Source organism: Micropterus dolomieu, linkage group LG21 (assembly GCF_021292245.1).
Source record: "Micropterus dolomieu isolate WLL.071019.BEF.003 ecotype Adirondacks linkage group LG21, ASM2129224v1, whole genome shotgun sequence".
Classification (NCBI taxonomy): domain Eukaryota; kingdom Metazoa; phylum Chordata; class Actinopteri; order Centrarchiformes; family Centrarchidae; genus Micropterus; species Micropterus dolomieu.
In genome coordinates this window covers 24,509,217-24,525,935 of record NC_060170.1, presented here as the reverse complement: position 1 = coordinate 24,525,935, position 16,719 = coordinate 24,509,217, and the positions used below count along the sequence as shown (strand labels likewise).

The 16,719-nt window shown below is 40.9% G+C and overlaps 1 protein-coding gene across 4 annotated transcripts; it reads left to right on the top strand.

The window, feature by feature from the left end:
- The first annotated feature begins 944 nt into the window (after positions 1-944).
- On the top strand, positions 945-16,238 carry kif2a (kinesin family member 2A). 4 transcript variants are annotated; one of them, XM_046035314.1, is made up of 21 exons: positions 945-1,038; positions 4,295-4,417; positions 5,140-5,194; positions 5,775-5,891; positions 6,169-6,213; positions 7,537-7,637; positions 7,802-7,897; positions 7,988-8,042; positions 8,164-8,326; positions 9,339-9,429; positions 9,591-9,654; positions 9,768-9,859; positions 10,014-10,156; positions 10,365-10,569; positions 12,267-12,377; positions 12,471-12,538; positions 12,801-12,926; positions 13,881-14,028; positions 14,752-14,853; positions 15,041-15,176; positions 15,286-16,238. In XM_046035314.1, the coding sequence occupies exons 1-21, from the start codon at positions 961-963 to the stop codon at positions 15,369-15,371; spliced, it is 2,205 nt and encodes a 734-aa protein (XP_045891270.1). In that variant the 5' UTR covers positions 945-960; the 3' UTR covers positions 15,372-16,238. The 4 variants fall into 4 exon arrangements, with proteins under 4 accessions (XP_045891270.1, XP_045891272.1, XP_045891273.1 ...); XM_046035316.1 differs by lacking the exon at positions 6,169-6,213; XM_046035317.1 differs by lacking the exon at positions 12,801-12,926.
- Positions 16,239-16,719: the final 481 nt, after the last annotated feature.

Genomic DNA, 16,719 nt, shown 5'->3' with positions numbered 1-16,719 from the left:
ATGTTGTGACAAATGTGACCTTTTTATCAAAGATTGCAGCTCCTGCGATTTGGATATTGTACTTGGCTTGGGATAATATTTTGATTAATTGCTCAGCTGTAGTGTGTAATAAGCTGTTTTTGGATCTTTTTTAGTGAAGTGTTTGGGGACATATGATATAAGAAACTATTTTCATTACATGTGACCAAATACTTCGTAAGTGTAAAGCGGTGTCTATTTTTGTTGGTTTTGAATTACAGTTTGCACAGAGTCATTAATTTGGACAATAGAAATGTGTAGAATGATAATGAAGATACAAAAGTCGAATCATTGTGAAATGATTAAGTTGATACACAATTATATTGAACCACTGCCCAGCGTGTTGTGTTAATGTAGTCTTACACAAAATAACAGGATGGCTAAAATGTAAGAAGATAATGCAACACAGGCCACTGAGTGCCAGTGATACTGCATCTTGAAAATATGACCACAGGTAATCAGGGTGGCTTTTCAGGTTTTTCCAACCTTGCTGCATTACCAAATAAAAAACAATTCAGATTTAGCTGGATCAGCCTAAGCCTTTTATAATTTACCCTGCTAAATATGTTACCAGGCTAATGCGCAAGCTAAGGTGTTAGTGAAATCCATTTTATGGTAGTGTGTGTGTGTGTGTGTGTGTGTGTGTTCGAGAGAGTCAGAGAAGAAGAGAGGGAATAAAAGTAAATTTGTATTTATTTATATATATATATTTAATTACCCATGTTATATCTTTTTTCATTACTAAAACCAAATAGCACATAGAGGGCCATTTATCACTCTACTTTTTTACTCTACAATTAAATTAAAATATTGCTACTGAACTTGCAAGGACCCCAAAAGAGTTTGGGCCTTCACTGCCTTCACTTTTCAATGTTATTCTGTTTACCTGATGTTTGTGTTTCCCCTGTCTTTGATACTTTCACAGGACGTATACACCAGGCAATGGTGACCTCACTAAATGAGGACAATGAGAGTGTCACAGTGGAGTGGATAGAAAATGGAGACACAAAAGGGAAAGAGGTAAACCACCATTTATTACCCCTAAAAGCAACTGCAGCACCAGCACATGCTTTTATTTTACACAGCAGTGAATAATGCATCTAAAGACATTCAGGAGCTGTGATGATTAGACAACTAGCCTGCATGTAATTCCACTTCACCCTCTGCACATTGATGTGCATGAGCTATCTCAGACTGTAACTCCGGTCGTACAGTATGCCCCCTCTCAGTCTCACTGGTTAGCAGATGACTAACATTAGATGTTGCTGATATACAGTTATTCAATTTGCACATTATCACACTGTGATGCATCTTTTATACTTTTTTGTAGTCTTGAAAGGTAAAAGTTCATAGTTTCCCCATTCAGACGTGCCAAGATTCAGTGTAGTCAACAAAGCTTACACAATTTCCAATCCAATCGACTTTGCAATTGGATCGAAATGCAGGGTCACATTTTAATAAAGTTGAACCAACAAATGAATTCTTTCAAAAAATTTAAAAAGCGATAGTAATAGTAATAATAGATAGTAATGTGTTAATTTAGTTGTAGTTCAAAAGTAAGCTCTTTTATGGTTGTTGAGAATCACTGCTTTAGATCTTATTTGAGCCTGTAGACATATTTATGGCTAATTATCAGTTTGTTGCTCACTGACAAGCATCTATGTTAATAAGCTACTAATGAAAGCATTATTTTAATTTTTGGATTTGGGAGGTATCAGGTCATTCAAGTCCAAGTGAAGTCTCAAGTCAGTGGTGTTATATTCAAAGTCAAGACTACGCTCCCTGGTAGTCTAGTGGTTAGGATTCAGCGCTCTCACTGCCGCGGGCTGGGTTCAATTCCCAGACAGGGAATGCACACTTGTGGGTGGCAGTAGCTCAGCCAGTGCAGAACCAGAGTGTTGCCGGTATGGGGAGACTCGTTTAAATTCCCAAATTAAAACTGAGCTGTACTAAGTCATAGAAATGACTTGCAGCACCTATAAAAAGTGTTTACTCCATTTTTCTATGTTGTACCGCATACTGCAAGTCTGGTGGATGTACTTCAGCTTCTTTGACACTTATCATATCCTTTTTCAAAAAAGGCCTTTGTGCACTTTAACATGCTCAGTGTTTTTAGAATTACATACATGTAATCTAGGGCTGTCCCCGACTAAGGATTTACATAGTCAAATCTAGGGCTGTACGATATTTGAAAAAACTAACATTGCAATATTTTTCTTTTGTGCAATATATATTGCGATATGAAAAGATACAGGAAGTTTCACCAGATTACTTCAGTTGCTCTATTTGAAAATAATTGAGCATCCTAAAGGAATTGATCAACTGATCGAGAATAATATTGGGATTGCTAGTTCACTGTGCATTCAGAGCGTCACTCACTAGTTACAAACTGTGTATCCAAGAACTCTTAAATTGGAGTAAATGATGTTACATCTGACAAACTTGAAATGAGAACTATCTAAGTTTTCCTTTTCTATCAAGCAGCAAAAAATGTTGAGGTGGTTGAGTTAATTTGACTTGCTTGATATTGCACTAGAGCTGAACGATTAATTGCATTTGCAATATTATCACAATGTAATAAAATGAGATTTACTAATCGAAAAGGCTGCGATTACACTCTGGTCACACGACACCCAAGAGGAAAACAGTCTGATGAAGTTGATGCTTGGTCTGCACGTTACGCTGTACCTTGCCTTCTTGTTGTACAATGGCCTTACATGACACTACATAAACTTTAGTGTCACACGGGGAATGAAAGTAGCACCCACCACCCGCGGGTAACGTGGTGGTGGGTGAAATTGTTGGTGCCTGCGTCACACACACAGCCACCAGTCAGCTCAGGAAATATCTGTGAAACGGCATTTCAAACCAAACTCACAAGTCCGAAAGAGGCCCAATGTGTCCATGGCAGGCTGCGGGGGTGGGGAACTCCGGTGTTGTCGGAGAATTACTAATCTTGTCTATTAAACATGAGAGGCGTCACTATGTTTTATTTTCGTTGGCCAACTTTTGAATTGAACCTCAAACTGAGTATTTTTTGTTTGCTTGCTGGGATACAGAAAGATGGACTGGACTGAGATAAGGACTCATTAACTGGTGGTTGAACTGTGGGTTTTGTCTGGAGGCTTACTGTATAACACACTGGTGAACTTGTTTTTTTCTTGTGGTCTTGAGGTAGGCCGACCTGATGATATTATATCATATTATTTATGCCATAACTTGACTCAAATTATCTTTCTCATATTATTATAATTTGATATATCTTCACCATTGCTCATGGTAATAATTCTACCTAATTCATCATAACGCAGGCCTGACCCAAAAGAAAGAACAGTGTATGTTATATCTATCTAATATTGTGTTGGTCATACTATACACTGAATTACTGCTTGTCCGTTTTGAATAATACAGAAGGTAAAGAGCTTAAAAATTCATCGCATATTAAATTATTGATTTAAAAAAAAAATCGTTCAGCCCTATAATTGCACTGTTCTGCGATGTGACTATTGCGCAAGAGCACATTGCGATGATGATGCTCCGGCGATATATTGCGCAGCCCTAGTCGAATCAGAGTTGTCAAGTCTTGCCTATAGTCTACTGACAGTCGAATCATGTAGTCACTGTAACTTACACTGTACATTGTTGTGTTATTGTTGACCCTTTTCTCTCTGCTCGCCTGCCATTCAGCTGTCTTGTGCAGAGTTTTGCTTGCATGCCGTGCAGCCATAGCTGCATTCACGTCGTGGTTCCTCGCGGGTCTATTTAAAACGGTGTAATATTCTTTGTGTGGTTCATCAATGGTGATAAATGATCCGAACGTCCCGCACGTGCGACAGATCTGCACAACAAGGGTGAAGTTAAGGCTCCTTCTATAAAGCCAGCTCCTCTTCTACCACTACACACTCACACACATTCATACACGCTACGCCTACACATGCGCACTGATGCCCCCTACCTTGCGGGCTAGGGTTACAATTCTGGATTTATTCACACACTTTTAAAAAAATTTATTAAAAGCTTTTTTTCTTTTCTCATTTTTTAATTTACAGCGTTAAACGTTGAAATGTATTTTGTAATAGGATGTATATTAACTTATTGGGAGAAAACTGGTAGTTCTATGTAAAATCAGACGTTGAGCACCCCCATATCGCCAAAATGGCACGATCCTTGTTTTGCAGCAAAGCTTCGACTGTCAATGTCACAGTCGAAGCTTCGACTATTTAGGGTCAGCCCTAATGTAATCACTTGATATTAATACTCCTTTATTTCTGGACAGATCGACTTGGAGAGTATATTTGCACTTAACCCAGATGTGGCTCCAGACGAGGAAATTGCCCCTAGTCCAGAGACTCCACCCCCACCTACTCCCACATGTGTGAAAGTCAATAAAATTGCAAAGGTAGGTACCGGTATGCCACCATGTCTGGAAATAACTGCAACAAAACAGTCTTTTTTTTCTTTCTTTTGATTCTCTCCCTCCTTTTTACATCATTCATTCACATTATTGCCAGAGTCAGTGCATTTAAAGTGCTCGGACTTGCTCAAATAGTTATGTGGCTGCAGTTTGCTGCACCTTAATATAGATCCTGGATCCTTCTAGGTAACCAACTAATTGGCCCTGTTAAGTACAGTGTGTATGGTGCACAGTAGGTTAGGGCTGCTCCATGTTGTCACATAAACATTATAAATATTGCAGTTGTGATTTAACCTGATATATAATTTATTTAATTTTTTTGGTTTAAAACATTTAAAGTGAAAACTGTGAGGCAATTTACTAACTGGCCAGGAATGGGAGTTTGTCACTCTAATAGGGTACTGAAGTTATTTTATAATTTAAGTACTTTTTGATTGTGAAGCTCCATAATCTCGCAACCTTTTGTGATTTGAACATGGTCTATTTTCATTTATTTTTAAAGATATGTTAAGACGTGTGCATTGGCAGTGTCATTGCGAACATTAGTGTTAATGAAGGAGGCCTCTGTACTCAGCACTAATCTGATTCTCAGGCTTCGTCTATTTATGTATCTCTACATAACAAAGGCAGACGGAAGAGGTTAAAAACTGGGGGGTTTATCCTGTTATCCTAGAATATCTTTCTGTAGCTTGTGTTTTTTCTTGCAGAATCGTCGGACCATAGCACCTACTAAGAATGACACTCCGTCCAGGGATAATAGAGGTTTGTCTCATGCAGTTCTCTGGGAATTGTTGAATTATCCACTAATAATATATTACTCCTAAATCTTAAAAATGAACTTATAAATCACAAGAAAAATAAATAGTCTATACAACATGCAAAATTAAGATGTAAATGGAAAACTTACACTCAATTTCCAATTTATTAGGTACACTTAGTCCAACACACAACAGCCATGCAGTACATCCTGCCTTCATGAAGGTTATAATCGTTATCATTTAAACTGTTGTAAAGTGGTGTTGATTTAATTCAACTGTGTGGTCACTTTGGAGGAAGTGGTTTGCGTTACTGTTGAACTGTATTGCATTATACAGAGAGGTTTTTCTGCCTGCCTTCACTGATACAAATGAGGTAGACAAAATAATAGAAACACCTGTACATATAACACAATACAGGTAAAAGTCACCCATGGTCAAACAGATTTTATTTTTAAGTTAGGTAAGTTTAATGTAAATCTTTAAAACAGTGGGTTTAATTTTAATACCTAGCTCAGAAGCGGTGTGTTAGCAGCCTGCGAGTCAAAAGGTCTCTTTCTTAATCTCTGTGGATTTGTGATTTTCAGTCATTCCGACTCGTGCCAGACCCCCACAACCTCAACAACCAGAGCCTGCACCACCGCCTCCACCCCAGCAGCCTGCACAGCTCACTCAAGCGCAGGCACAACAGCAGCTGCAGAATGGTAACATGCTCGAAACGAATAATGTGTTTTTAAAGAACCTAGGCTGTGTGATCTAACTGTGATCTTTCTTAAGAAAATAGTAGTTTTAGGGAAGCAGTTGGCTTATGATTTTATTTTATGTGTTGTTAAATGAATAGTGAAAATTGCTAACACTTTTTAACATTGACAGTATTTTGATCACTTGATTTAGGCCATCTGCAGAAAACAGACAAAAAAACAGATATAATGCTATCTTTTTAATATCTCGTGTTTTTGTTGACCACATGTTTATATTTAGAGTCCTCACATCAACTGATATCCAGAAAGGAGTTTGGACAGCTTTGTATGTATCACCTGCATGTTTCCCCTTGCCCTCCATGCCTTATGGTGATTCTAATAGAGTTTCCAATAGAAACTGAGAGTCCTCTAGTCTTATGAGAAGATTGTACACCCAAAATGTCTGCCAGATACTATTCAGAGCTGTGGTGTGGTGGTGAAGTAGCACAAGCACAATCCATCCAGCAGACAGGCTTTCTGGGTATTAGACGGGGAGTAAAAAAAAACATTTGTGCTGCTGTTGGACTGCGCTGTCTTTTCCCTCTCTGATTTCTGCTGAGTCACACACAGGCACACACGTGGAAAAGCCTGTGGCACTGTGCTTTACTCAAGGCTCAGACGGCAACAATGACCTTTTTCTTTACCCTCCATTCCTTCAAAGTGCTCACTGTCATTTGATGAGCTAAGTGGACAGGGAGGGAGACGCCTTGTTCCCCTTCCTCGCCCCTCAGCTCCCCCCACCAACAGCCTGTGAGACCCCCAAGTAGTGACGGTTCTGCATCCCTCTTATACTGCCTTGTCCCGGTGCTGACCCAGCTCATCTTCTTCTCCCAGATTAGAGCAGATTATTAATCCCTCTGCTCTGATAGTCTGGGTTCTCAGGGGTTGGAGCCAGCAGGAGGCCAGGACCGTATTACAGGGCTTCGGCCGGGCTTTGCAGTGGGAAGCTGGGGCTGTGCAGTGAGCCAGGGTTAATCAGATAACACTGGTTTTTATGAACTCTGCAAGAAATCAGAAGTGGCTTTCACTCACGTTTGCTAACTTGTGTTCTCTTATGGTTTCTAATACTTCGTGATTAACCTGAAAAAACACTAATCTTTGGGTGTGCTGTGCTGGGAGATTTTGAATGACCTTCTTCTGGTTGATTAAAACCATTTTCTAATCATATTTGATTTGAAACCATCTCTTAATTTTATTTGCAAGGCAAGGCACATATCCTAGTTTCAGCAGTCCCCCAGTCTAGTTGTGTTTTAGGATGTAGATGGAAGGGATAAATGAAAGCAGGTTTCGAACCACTGTAAAGGCCTTTTGTTGGCTGTGTAAAGAAGGCAGCTAGTTTTATACTGGAGGCACTGTGTGCCAGCCACTGTATTCTGGTCTGTGCTGAGCACTCTCACTGTTGTGCTTTGTTGGAAATAGCCCAAGGTCTCCCTTCTGTTTGAAGGAAGAGAAAGGAAAGACTCACTGAGAGAAAGAGACTGCTCAAGCCAAGAGAAAAGGAAGCAGATCAAACAGTTGGGAAGAAGGATGAGAGAAAGAGAGATAGCTAGGCTATTGGCATATCCGGTGAAAGGCAGTCGAGTCACTGTTTCTCTTGTCTTTATGGCAGCGAGGAGGAAGTCAAACTGTGTGAAAGAGGTGGAGAAACTGCAGGAGAAGAGAGAGAGGCGTCGGCTTCAGCAACAGGAGCTCAGGGAGAAAAGAGCTCAGGTACATCAATATTATTCACCTTTCTCCTCACTGATTAACAAAATATATTTATTGAATCTTGGTAACAGTTTACATTCTTGACAGTGGGGTGAGAAATTAAAAGACATGAGAATCATTGTCCTATTGGTGAATAAGCTGGAAACCCACTCTGTCTCCTTCGTCAGGAGGTGGATACCACCATCCCTAACTATGAGATCATGTACATGATCCGAGATTTCCGAGCCAGTCTAGACTACCGGCCCCTGACCACAGCAGATCTGGTGAGTAGAGACTGTGGCTTCTCCTCCTTTCCTGATTGTTAGATGTGGACGCTCAGTAACAATATAATAAAATGTCCTTCTCTGGTCCAGATTGAAGAGCACAGAATATGTGTTTGTGTGAGGAAACGTCCACTCAACAAGAAAGGTAAGGTCTTCTGTCGGGAACAACGTTGGTGTTGTGCTCAATCATTATATGTCGAATTGTGTTTTAAATTTCCTCCAAAATATTTATGTGACTTGAAAGTCTCGTTTCTGCTGTGTTCCAGAGTTGTCCGTGAAGGATTTGGATGTGATCACCATCCCTAGTAAGGACGTAGTGATGGTTCATGAACCTAAACAAAAAGTGGACCTCACCCGCTACCTGGAGAACCAGACCTTTCGCTTTGACTACGCCTTCGATGACAGCACCACCAACGAGATGGTTTACAGGTTTGTGCCAACAAATCCTTATAATTACGTTATCAACTTATCATACAATATATGAACATGACCTCGATCATTGCCTGTTGTGTTTACATGGGTGTTTGTTTACATAAGAATGTCGCCAACACTTTAGCCTATGCCAGAATATTCAGCAGGGCTTTTTTGAGACTTGGGGCACAGCGCCTAAGTGTTTTTTCATAGCACTTAGCCAAATAAATAGAAATAAACTCTGCTGAGATATGTTTTGCTGTCGTTTCTGGTTGCGCTGCTTCGGTCCTCGTCCTTTGCTCTTTGTGTTGGAGTTTCACACTGGGTGGAGCTCAGGCCGCCCCTCCACACACCTACACACACACACACACAGTCACAGTGAACCAGGTGAAGTGAAAATAACTTGTTACTTAAGGCTAATAGGTGTTTTTCCCGTCGACTGTATAATTCCATCCAGAAAGTCTGGAAGAACAAGTCCAAATGGACTCAAAGCTGTTTCAAAGCTGCACTCCACAGCTCCGGTGTGGGAACATTTTGGGTTTAAGCTGAATGAGAGAGGAGAGCCCGTTAACGTAACGAATGACCCGGTATGTTGATTAAAAGCAACAAAAAGCGGAAATACTACCTGTTATGTGCCAAATGTTTAATATATATTTGATGCAATTTTTATTTATTTAGATATTTTATTATTTTTTTCACATTCCACTTCCAATGTCTGAATATTCTTATGAATAAAAAGTGAATTGCTCCTTTGAATTATCCTTATATCAGTGGCATAAAATAGTATTGAAATGACAATAATATATTTTATTGCATTTATTTCTGGGACAATATATCGTCCAACAGAAGTGGTTATCGTGGCAGGCCTACAAATCAACAAATGAACCAAGCTATTAGACCAAACTGTTTTGTGTTTGCTCTGATATTTCACAGAAGTTACACCTGATTAGTCAATATGATGAGGATTTTTGTTTGTTTGCATAATGGTTAGATGTCCTATCCTGCTTTTGTGTTCTGTCTGATCCTACAGGTTCACTGCCAGACCTCTAGTAGAGACCATTTTTGAGCGGGGCATGGCCACCTGCTTTGCCTACGGACAGACAGGCAGTGGAAAGACACACGTGAGTTACACACAATGACTCCTTGGAAAAGCCAACACCACAACACTAGAGATTTTTGGTATATTTTATTACCGCAGCATATTGTTTGAAAATATCTCTTCACCGTGTGTGTGTGTGTGTGTGTGTGTGTGTGTGTGTGTGTGTGTATATTATAATTATAGACTATGGGAGGAGATTTCTCTGGGAAGAACCAAGACTGCTCTAAAGGAATTTATGCATTAGCTGGTAAGTCAATAAGCTTTGTTTAGTGAATAAAGGCGGCCGAATAACATAAAAAAAATATTGTGGCTTGGTTTGCGCTGATGACAATTTTAGATGTCTCGTCTCTTTTCATGCAGCTCGGGATGTATTTCTCATGTTGAAGAAACCCAACTACAAGAAGCTAGACCTACAAGTGTACGCAACCTTCTTTGAAATCTACAGTGGAAAGGCAAGTGATGTGTAAATGTTAGTTTGGTCCATCCCCCCCAATGAAGGTTGGGCTGACAGATGATGCATTGTAAAACCCTGCCCCCCCAGAAAAAAAATCTTAAATGTTCACATTATACCACCAACCAATGGTGACTGCTTGTATGTGTTGTTAGGTCTTTGACCTGCTGAATCGTAAAGCTAAACTGAGGGTGCTGGAGGACGGGAAACAGCAAGTGCAGGTTGTGGGGCTTCAGGAGAAGGAAGTGAAGTGCACAGAGGACGTCCTGAAACTCATAGATTTGGGAAACAGCTGCAGGTATAACAGCAGAAACTTTGTTGATCTAGTTGTTGTTAGTTGTGTAATTCCTAGACTTTTTTTTTTTGAATTTATTCAGAGTTAATCGTGCCCTGGTCATGTTCATGGTAAATAAAGGAAATTCATGCTTCTTTTTTCTCCTACAATTGTTCTTTTCTTGCTCTCTTCACGCTTGTTTGCCTCTTGGTCTCCTTCCTCTCGCTCCCAGAACTTCAGGGCAGACGTCGGCCAATGCCCACTCATCTCGCAGCCACGCCGTATTCCAGATCATTCTTCGGAGGAAGGGGAAGATGCACGGCAAGTTCTCCCTCATCGACCTCGCAGGAAACGAGAGGGGGGCTGATACATCGAGTGCCGACCGCCAAACTCGCCTAGAAGGAGCTGAGATCAACAAAAGCCTGCTGGCCCTAAAGGTTTGTGGGCAGAAGCTCTATTTTAGACCGCCAAGAACAGTCCCCTCCAAAAGTATTGGTAAGGCAAATTCCTTTGTTTTTGTTGTTCACTGAAGACATTTGGGTTTAAGATCAAAAGATGAGTATGAGACAAGAATTCAGAATTTCAGCTTTTATTTCCTGGTATTCACATCTAGATATGTTAAACGTCTCAGGACATACCACCCTTTGTTTGAACCCACCCATTTTTCAAGTGAGCAGAACTATTGGAACAAGATGTTTGTTGTTGCCCAGGTGTTGCCTTTTAGGTTGATTGTCCAAACATTAAATAGCTCTGCATAACTAATCTAAGTTTTCATCCTTGGTTCAACCTATAAAGACTGCATTTCCTGTTAAAGAGGATAAACCAACATGAAGACCAGAGAGCTGTCTATGGCTGAGAAAAGAAGGAAAATCAACAAGCACAACAATTTGGAATGTCCTGAAAAAGAAAAACTACTGGTGTACTGAGCAACAGACGTCCAACAGGTCAGCCAATAAAAACAACAGTAATTGATGACAGAAATATTGTGAGAGCTGTGAAGAAAACCCCCAAAACATCAGTAAGTGACATCACAAACGACCTCCACAGTGCAGGGGTGAAGGTATCACAATCCACTGTTCAAAGAAGACTCAACAGAAATATAGAGGCCACACCACAAGATGCAAACCACTCATCAGCAGGAAGAATCAGAAGGCCAGATTTGCTAAGAAATACAGAGATGAGCCGCAAAAGTTGTGGAACACAATCTTATGGACTGATGAGACCAAGATTAATCTCTACCAAAGTGATGGAAAGGCCAAAGTGTGGAGAAAGAAAGGAACTGCTTATGATCCAAAGCATACAAGCTCATCTGTGAAGCATGGTGGAGGTAATGTCATGGCTTGGGCCTCTGGAACAGGCTCATTAATATTTATTGATGATGTAACTGATGGTAGCAGCAGAATGAATTCAGAAGTGGACAGAAACATTTTGTCTGCCAATTTACAGAGAAATGCATTGAAACTAATGGGGAGGAAGTTTATCATGCAGCAGGACAATGAGCCAAAGCACACACACAGAAACAAACAAGAACTGAAAGAAGCTGCGGTAAAAGCCTGGAATAGCATCACAAATGAAGAATGCAACAGTTTGATGATGTCGATGGGTCGCAGGCTTGTGGCAGTTATTGCAAGTAAGGGTTACGCCACCAAATATTAAATGTTATTTACTTTAAGATTATTTTAGGTTTGAACCAAGGATGAAAACTTAGATTAGTTATGTAGAGCTATTTGATGTTTGGACAATCAACCTAAAAGGCAACACCTGGGCAACAACAAACATCTGTCAGTCACGTGTTCCAATTGTTTTGCTCACTTGAAAAATGGGTGGGTTCAAACAAAGGGTGGTATGTCCTGAGTTGTTTTAACACATCTAGATGTGAATACCAGGAAATAAAAGCTGAAATTCTGAACTCTTGTCTCATACTCATCTTTTGATCTTAAACCCAAATGTCTTCAGTGAACAACATAAACAAAGGAATTTGCCTTACCAATACTTTTGGAGGGGACTGTATTTTCTGCTACTTGAGCTGCAAATTCAACAAGTTAATTTTCCTGTTTGTGAACGAAATACGCCGTGATATTAAATAGCTACGTTTTATTTACCATAGGATGCGTCTCTGCTTTTCTTGTTTCAGGAGTGTATCAGGGCTCTTGGCCGTAACAAGCCCCACACTCCGTTCAGAGCCAGTAAGCTCACCCAGGTCCTGAGAGACTCCTTCATTGGGGAAAATTCACGCACATGCATGGTTAGTTCATTGCCTTTATTAATATCCTGTGTCCATGTCTTCATATCCCTTCCAGATATCATCATTTGAATGATGTTCTGTTTCTCTGTGCAGATTGCAACAATCTCTCCTGGTATGACATCCTGCGAGAATACCCTCAACACACTACGCTACGCCAACAGGTGGAAATATGCCCTGTGGCCACAGGAACCTCTGCAAATGATGCAGTGTTATGAATTTATAGCTCCTTCAATTCCATTATTGTCCCCAGTAGCTTTTGTTTAGATTGAAATTAGCAGTACCGATGTTGTTGTTAATGTCTCTGCCAACTCTCAGTAGTTCTGTCTGACTCTCTTGTATTCCTTCTCTCCTCCCTTTCTCCTGCTTTGTTTCCCTCTTCTCTCCCGCCCTCTGTGCGCTGGTGTGGCTGGTGCCGCTGTGTAGAGTGAAGGAGTTTGGGATTAGTCCGTCGGACATCCCCTTCTCCCAGGGCGGTCAGGGGAGTCGCTCTGAGCTCTCGCCCACCAATACCTTTGAGTACGATGACTTTGCTGCTACCTCTCCCAGCAGGTCAAGCACTCCCCCAAAGCACAGCACTACACACAGAAAACACACACAGTGCATGCTCCCCCCTGCAAGTACTTATTACATTATGTTATACATCCATTTTAGCAGCTTTTATTCACTTCATAAGCTGTTCACAGTGGAAAACCTCTCATTTTACCCTTCCTATTTTTCATCTGCATGGTGTGACACTTCCTTCCATCCTCTTGCCCTTGCTTTGACGTTTTATCTTTGGCTAAGCTGTGGACATAATTATTTTCTTTTCACTGACTCCTGAAGAATGACCCATCCGTCTGTTCTTATGGGTGTGTCTTATTTGTTGTGCAGTGTTTAGACCTGTATGTCAGGGATCTGTTAAAGCTGGGTGTGATTAGTCCGAATTAATGGCAGTTCAAAACTTTACATAATAAGGTGTCAGCTGTTGTTCAGTGCTAGTAACAACACTAAAACATCCATGAAGCTGTTCAGTAAAAGCATCAAGGGTGAGCTTTTGTTTGAGCAAACTCTCAGCATGTAATCCCTTGCACATAGTCCTAAATCGCTGTACCTGCAGGTCGGGTACATGGCAGTAATACCTTATCAGCTCTGTGAGGCCTCATTAAACACGAGCTCTGACCAGCTAGATTCCAGCACTTAGGACTCCTGTGGGTGGCATGTATTGGATTGCATTTTATTGTACAGGTGAACTGGACAAAGTGCTCTTTCATTGTGTCTCTGAATCAAATTTGCGTGCCCAGTTAGAGCATAAAGAAGAATTAGTTCAAACATTTACAGAGCCAACACAGTCATCTTTCCCCCATGCATGATGTCACTGCTGTCATGACGCCATCCTGTGCTTTTTGTGAAGTCTTTTAAGCCCACAGTTAACGTCATACCCCGACGCAGACAGCAGCCATGTTCAGAGCGGGTCTGCGCTGCGAAAGAATCTGCCCTGACCAGCACAATGTCTTTTCTCCGCAGGGTGAAGGAGCTGACAGTGGACCCCAACCAAGTGATAGAGGGGGGCCGACCCAACATCCACATGGTCAACCAGCTGGATCTTTTGGACGAGGACTGGCTGAGTATCTCGCCGCAGAGAGATGACCTCAAACTGCTCTGTGAGCAGAATGTAAGAACGTGGGGTCTGTTTTTTGGGGGTTTTTTTTAGGGCAACATGGATAAAATTCTACCTGTCGCCAATTATAGATGGTTTCAAACATGGAAAAGTTTTGAGAAGATGCCACAACCTTGTTGCTTGTGAGAAAGATTTGCGTTTTGAGTTTTTAAAGAATCAGCATTATTTATAAGTGAATATTAAAGGTGCGGTAAGCGATTCAAATCCAATACACGCCTTTTTGTCAAATTCAGCTGAATTTCTCTTTAGGGGAAACAAAGTGGTGCACACCACGCCATACATTTGAGCCATGATTTGTGTGTCAGGTAACATTAAATGACTTGCCCACGGACATTCAGCTTACTTTCTAGTTCACCAAGCCATGCTGTTGTTGGGATGTTAGCTATGGTAGCAGGAGAGTTGTGAGTATTGCTTTCTGGAGCTGGTGTGCTGGCTCTGGGACGGTCTTGTCCTCTCTGCATGCAACTGTAACAACCGTATGCTAACCCACAACTCAGCTAATGTTAGTTACATTACTTGCTATGTCATTGTTTGCTCTGTATCAGGCTATTAGCCATGGTGTTGGTTTTTGCCAGAATCGCTTACTCTACCTTCAGTGTCTACTGGGATCATGATTTCAGCAGTGATCTCAGTGTCTGTCATATGGTCAGTTTTTGTTGCTACTGATGTTAACCCTTATTCTGTGTCCCTTGTTGAACCTGTAAATATGTTTCCCAGGAGGAGGAAGTGTCTCCCCAGCTGTTTACCTTCCATGAGGCAGTGTCTCAGTTAGTGGAGATGGAGGAGCAGGTCCTGGAGGACCACCGAGCTGTTTTCCAGGTCAGAACACTGAAGAAAACAACAAATTAAATACTCCAGCTCACATCATCATTGTTTTATGACGCACATTTTTGTAACAAATGTATATTCCACGTTTCTTTTAGAAAACTTAACCCTTCTAACACTGATAACCTCTGTTTGAAGGCAGTATTTCAAATATGCACTGGTATGTGTCCTCTGTGAGCAGGAGTCTATCCGGTGGCTGGAAGATGAAAAGGTGCTGTTGGAGATGACAGAGGAGGTGGATTATGACGTGGAGTCGTACGCCACTCAACTGGAGCAGATCCTAGACCAGAAGATAGAAATCCTCACTGAGCTCCGAGGTATGACTAAAGCACAGAACACTTAACATCCTGCACTGGCAAACACTGCTCAATTTTTATTTTATTTTTTTTACGATGTGTCTCTCTCTCCCTGTCCTTCCTTCAACAGATAAAGTGAAGTCATTCCGCTCTGCTCTCCAGGAGGAGGAGCAAGCCAGTAAGCAGATCAATCCCAAGAGGCCACGTGCTCTTTAGAGACTGGAAGCTGAAGAGGTTTAAGTGGCACATACTGAAACATAACCACTAGATGTTCGGCACAACTCGGGCTGTCACTAGCAGCTGTGAAAACTGTCTGGTGTACCAACAGGCTCAAGGAAATTGCATTTGTTTTGATCCCTCTCCTAACAAAACTGGCTGTTCACCCACTATGGTCTCATTAGAAAACTTCTGAAGGAAAATAGATTCATTTCCTTTCCTTTGTAATAGTTTTTTTTCTCCATGGAGAATGACATTTAGTCTCCCCTCTCTGTTATTCTTAAATTATTTTCTTTTATACTTGTTTGTACTTTCTTTAAACAGAATATTTTTGACCTGGTATCATAAGAGCGCTTCATTGAACATGTTGTAAGGTTTACCGCACAAAACCAGTATTTGATTTCTGGTTGCTCTGGCTGACATGTCTGCATGTGCACTCTGTAATAGTGTATGTCCGCCACTGTCCTCTGCTTTCATGCTTTTGGGTCATCAGTTGGCATTGTAAAGTCATACCTCATAAGAAGTCTCTTCTCTCTTTTCCTTCCTTCTCAGAGCATTTAACAGTATGGAAGAAGCCTTTAACCAGATGGTGCTTCTTCCTTTTTTTCCCCTCCTTGTGCCCCTGAGAGGTTTTTACATGTAGTTTGCGCCATGTCATGTTATGTGGCAACTGACTTACAAACTCTTACATAATGTAAAACATGTTTTCCACCCCTGTTTAACACTTTGTTATAAAAAAGAAACTAGAAAACTGCTATTGATAAATGTATAGTGAAGCCCACTGACCTACCATTGGTTATGTTGCTCATTGTTTGCACCGGATGTATTGCTGGATGAAGTAATAAAGATTCATGTGTTTCATTTAAATGGCTTTTGTGATGACGAGTTATCCAAATAAATGGACTGAATAACTTTTTTTCCTGGAGCTATCTTCCATCACTATAGAAGTTAAAAACCCTCCGACCGTTGCTGCACATTTCATGGTGAATTCCACATTAAAAAGGGGAAAACATAATTGAATCCCAAATTCACTTGACTTACAATAGCTAATAAAAAATAGATACATAAAGCAGATATCCTATAGCATTGTACTCAGTATTTGAGTTTTACATTTACAGAGAAACACCATAGTGACAGCAGCTATGGTAGCCATGTGTATCAGTATCCGTGATGACAGCTGCTTCCTGCTCAACATTTAGTGCTAATGCATCCTGTCTGTCTTTACCCTCCACGGATACCTGTATGTGATCTCATGCATTGTAGTGATGGTTGTTTCTTACTTTAAAGGTTGATGCAGTAGCAGCTTGAAGACGAACGGTTAAGAAAAATGCACAAGTTCTATTGTGAA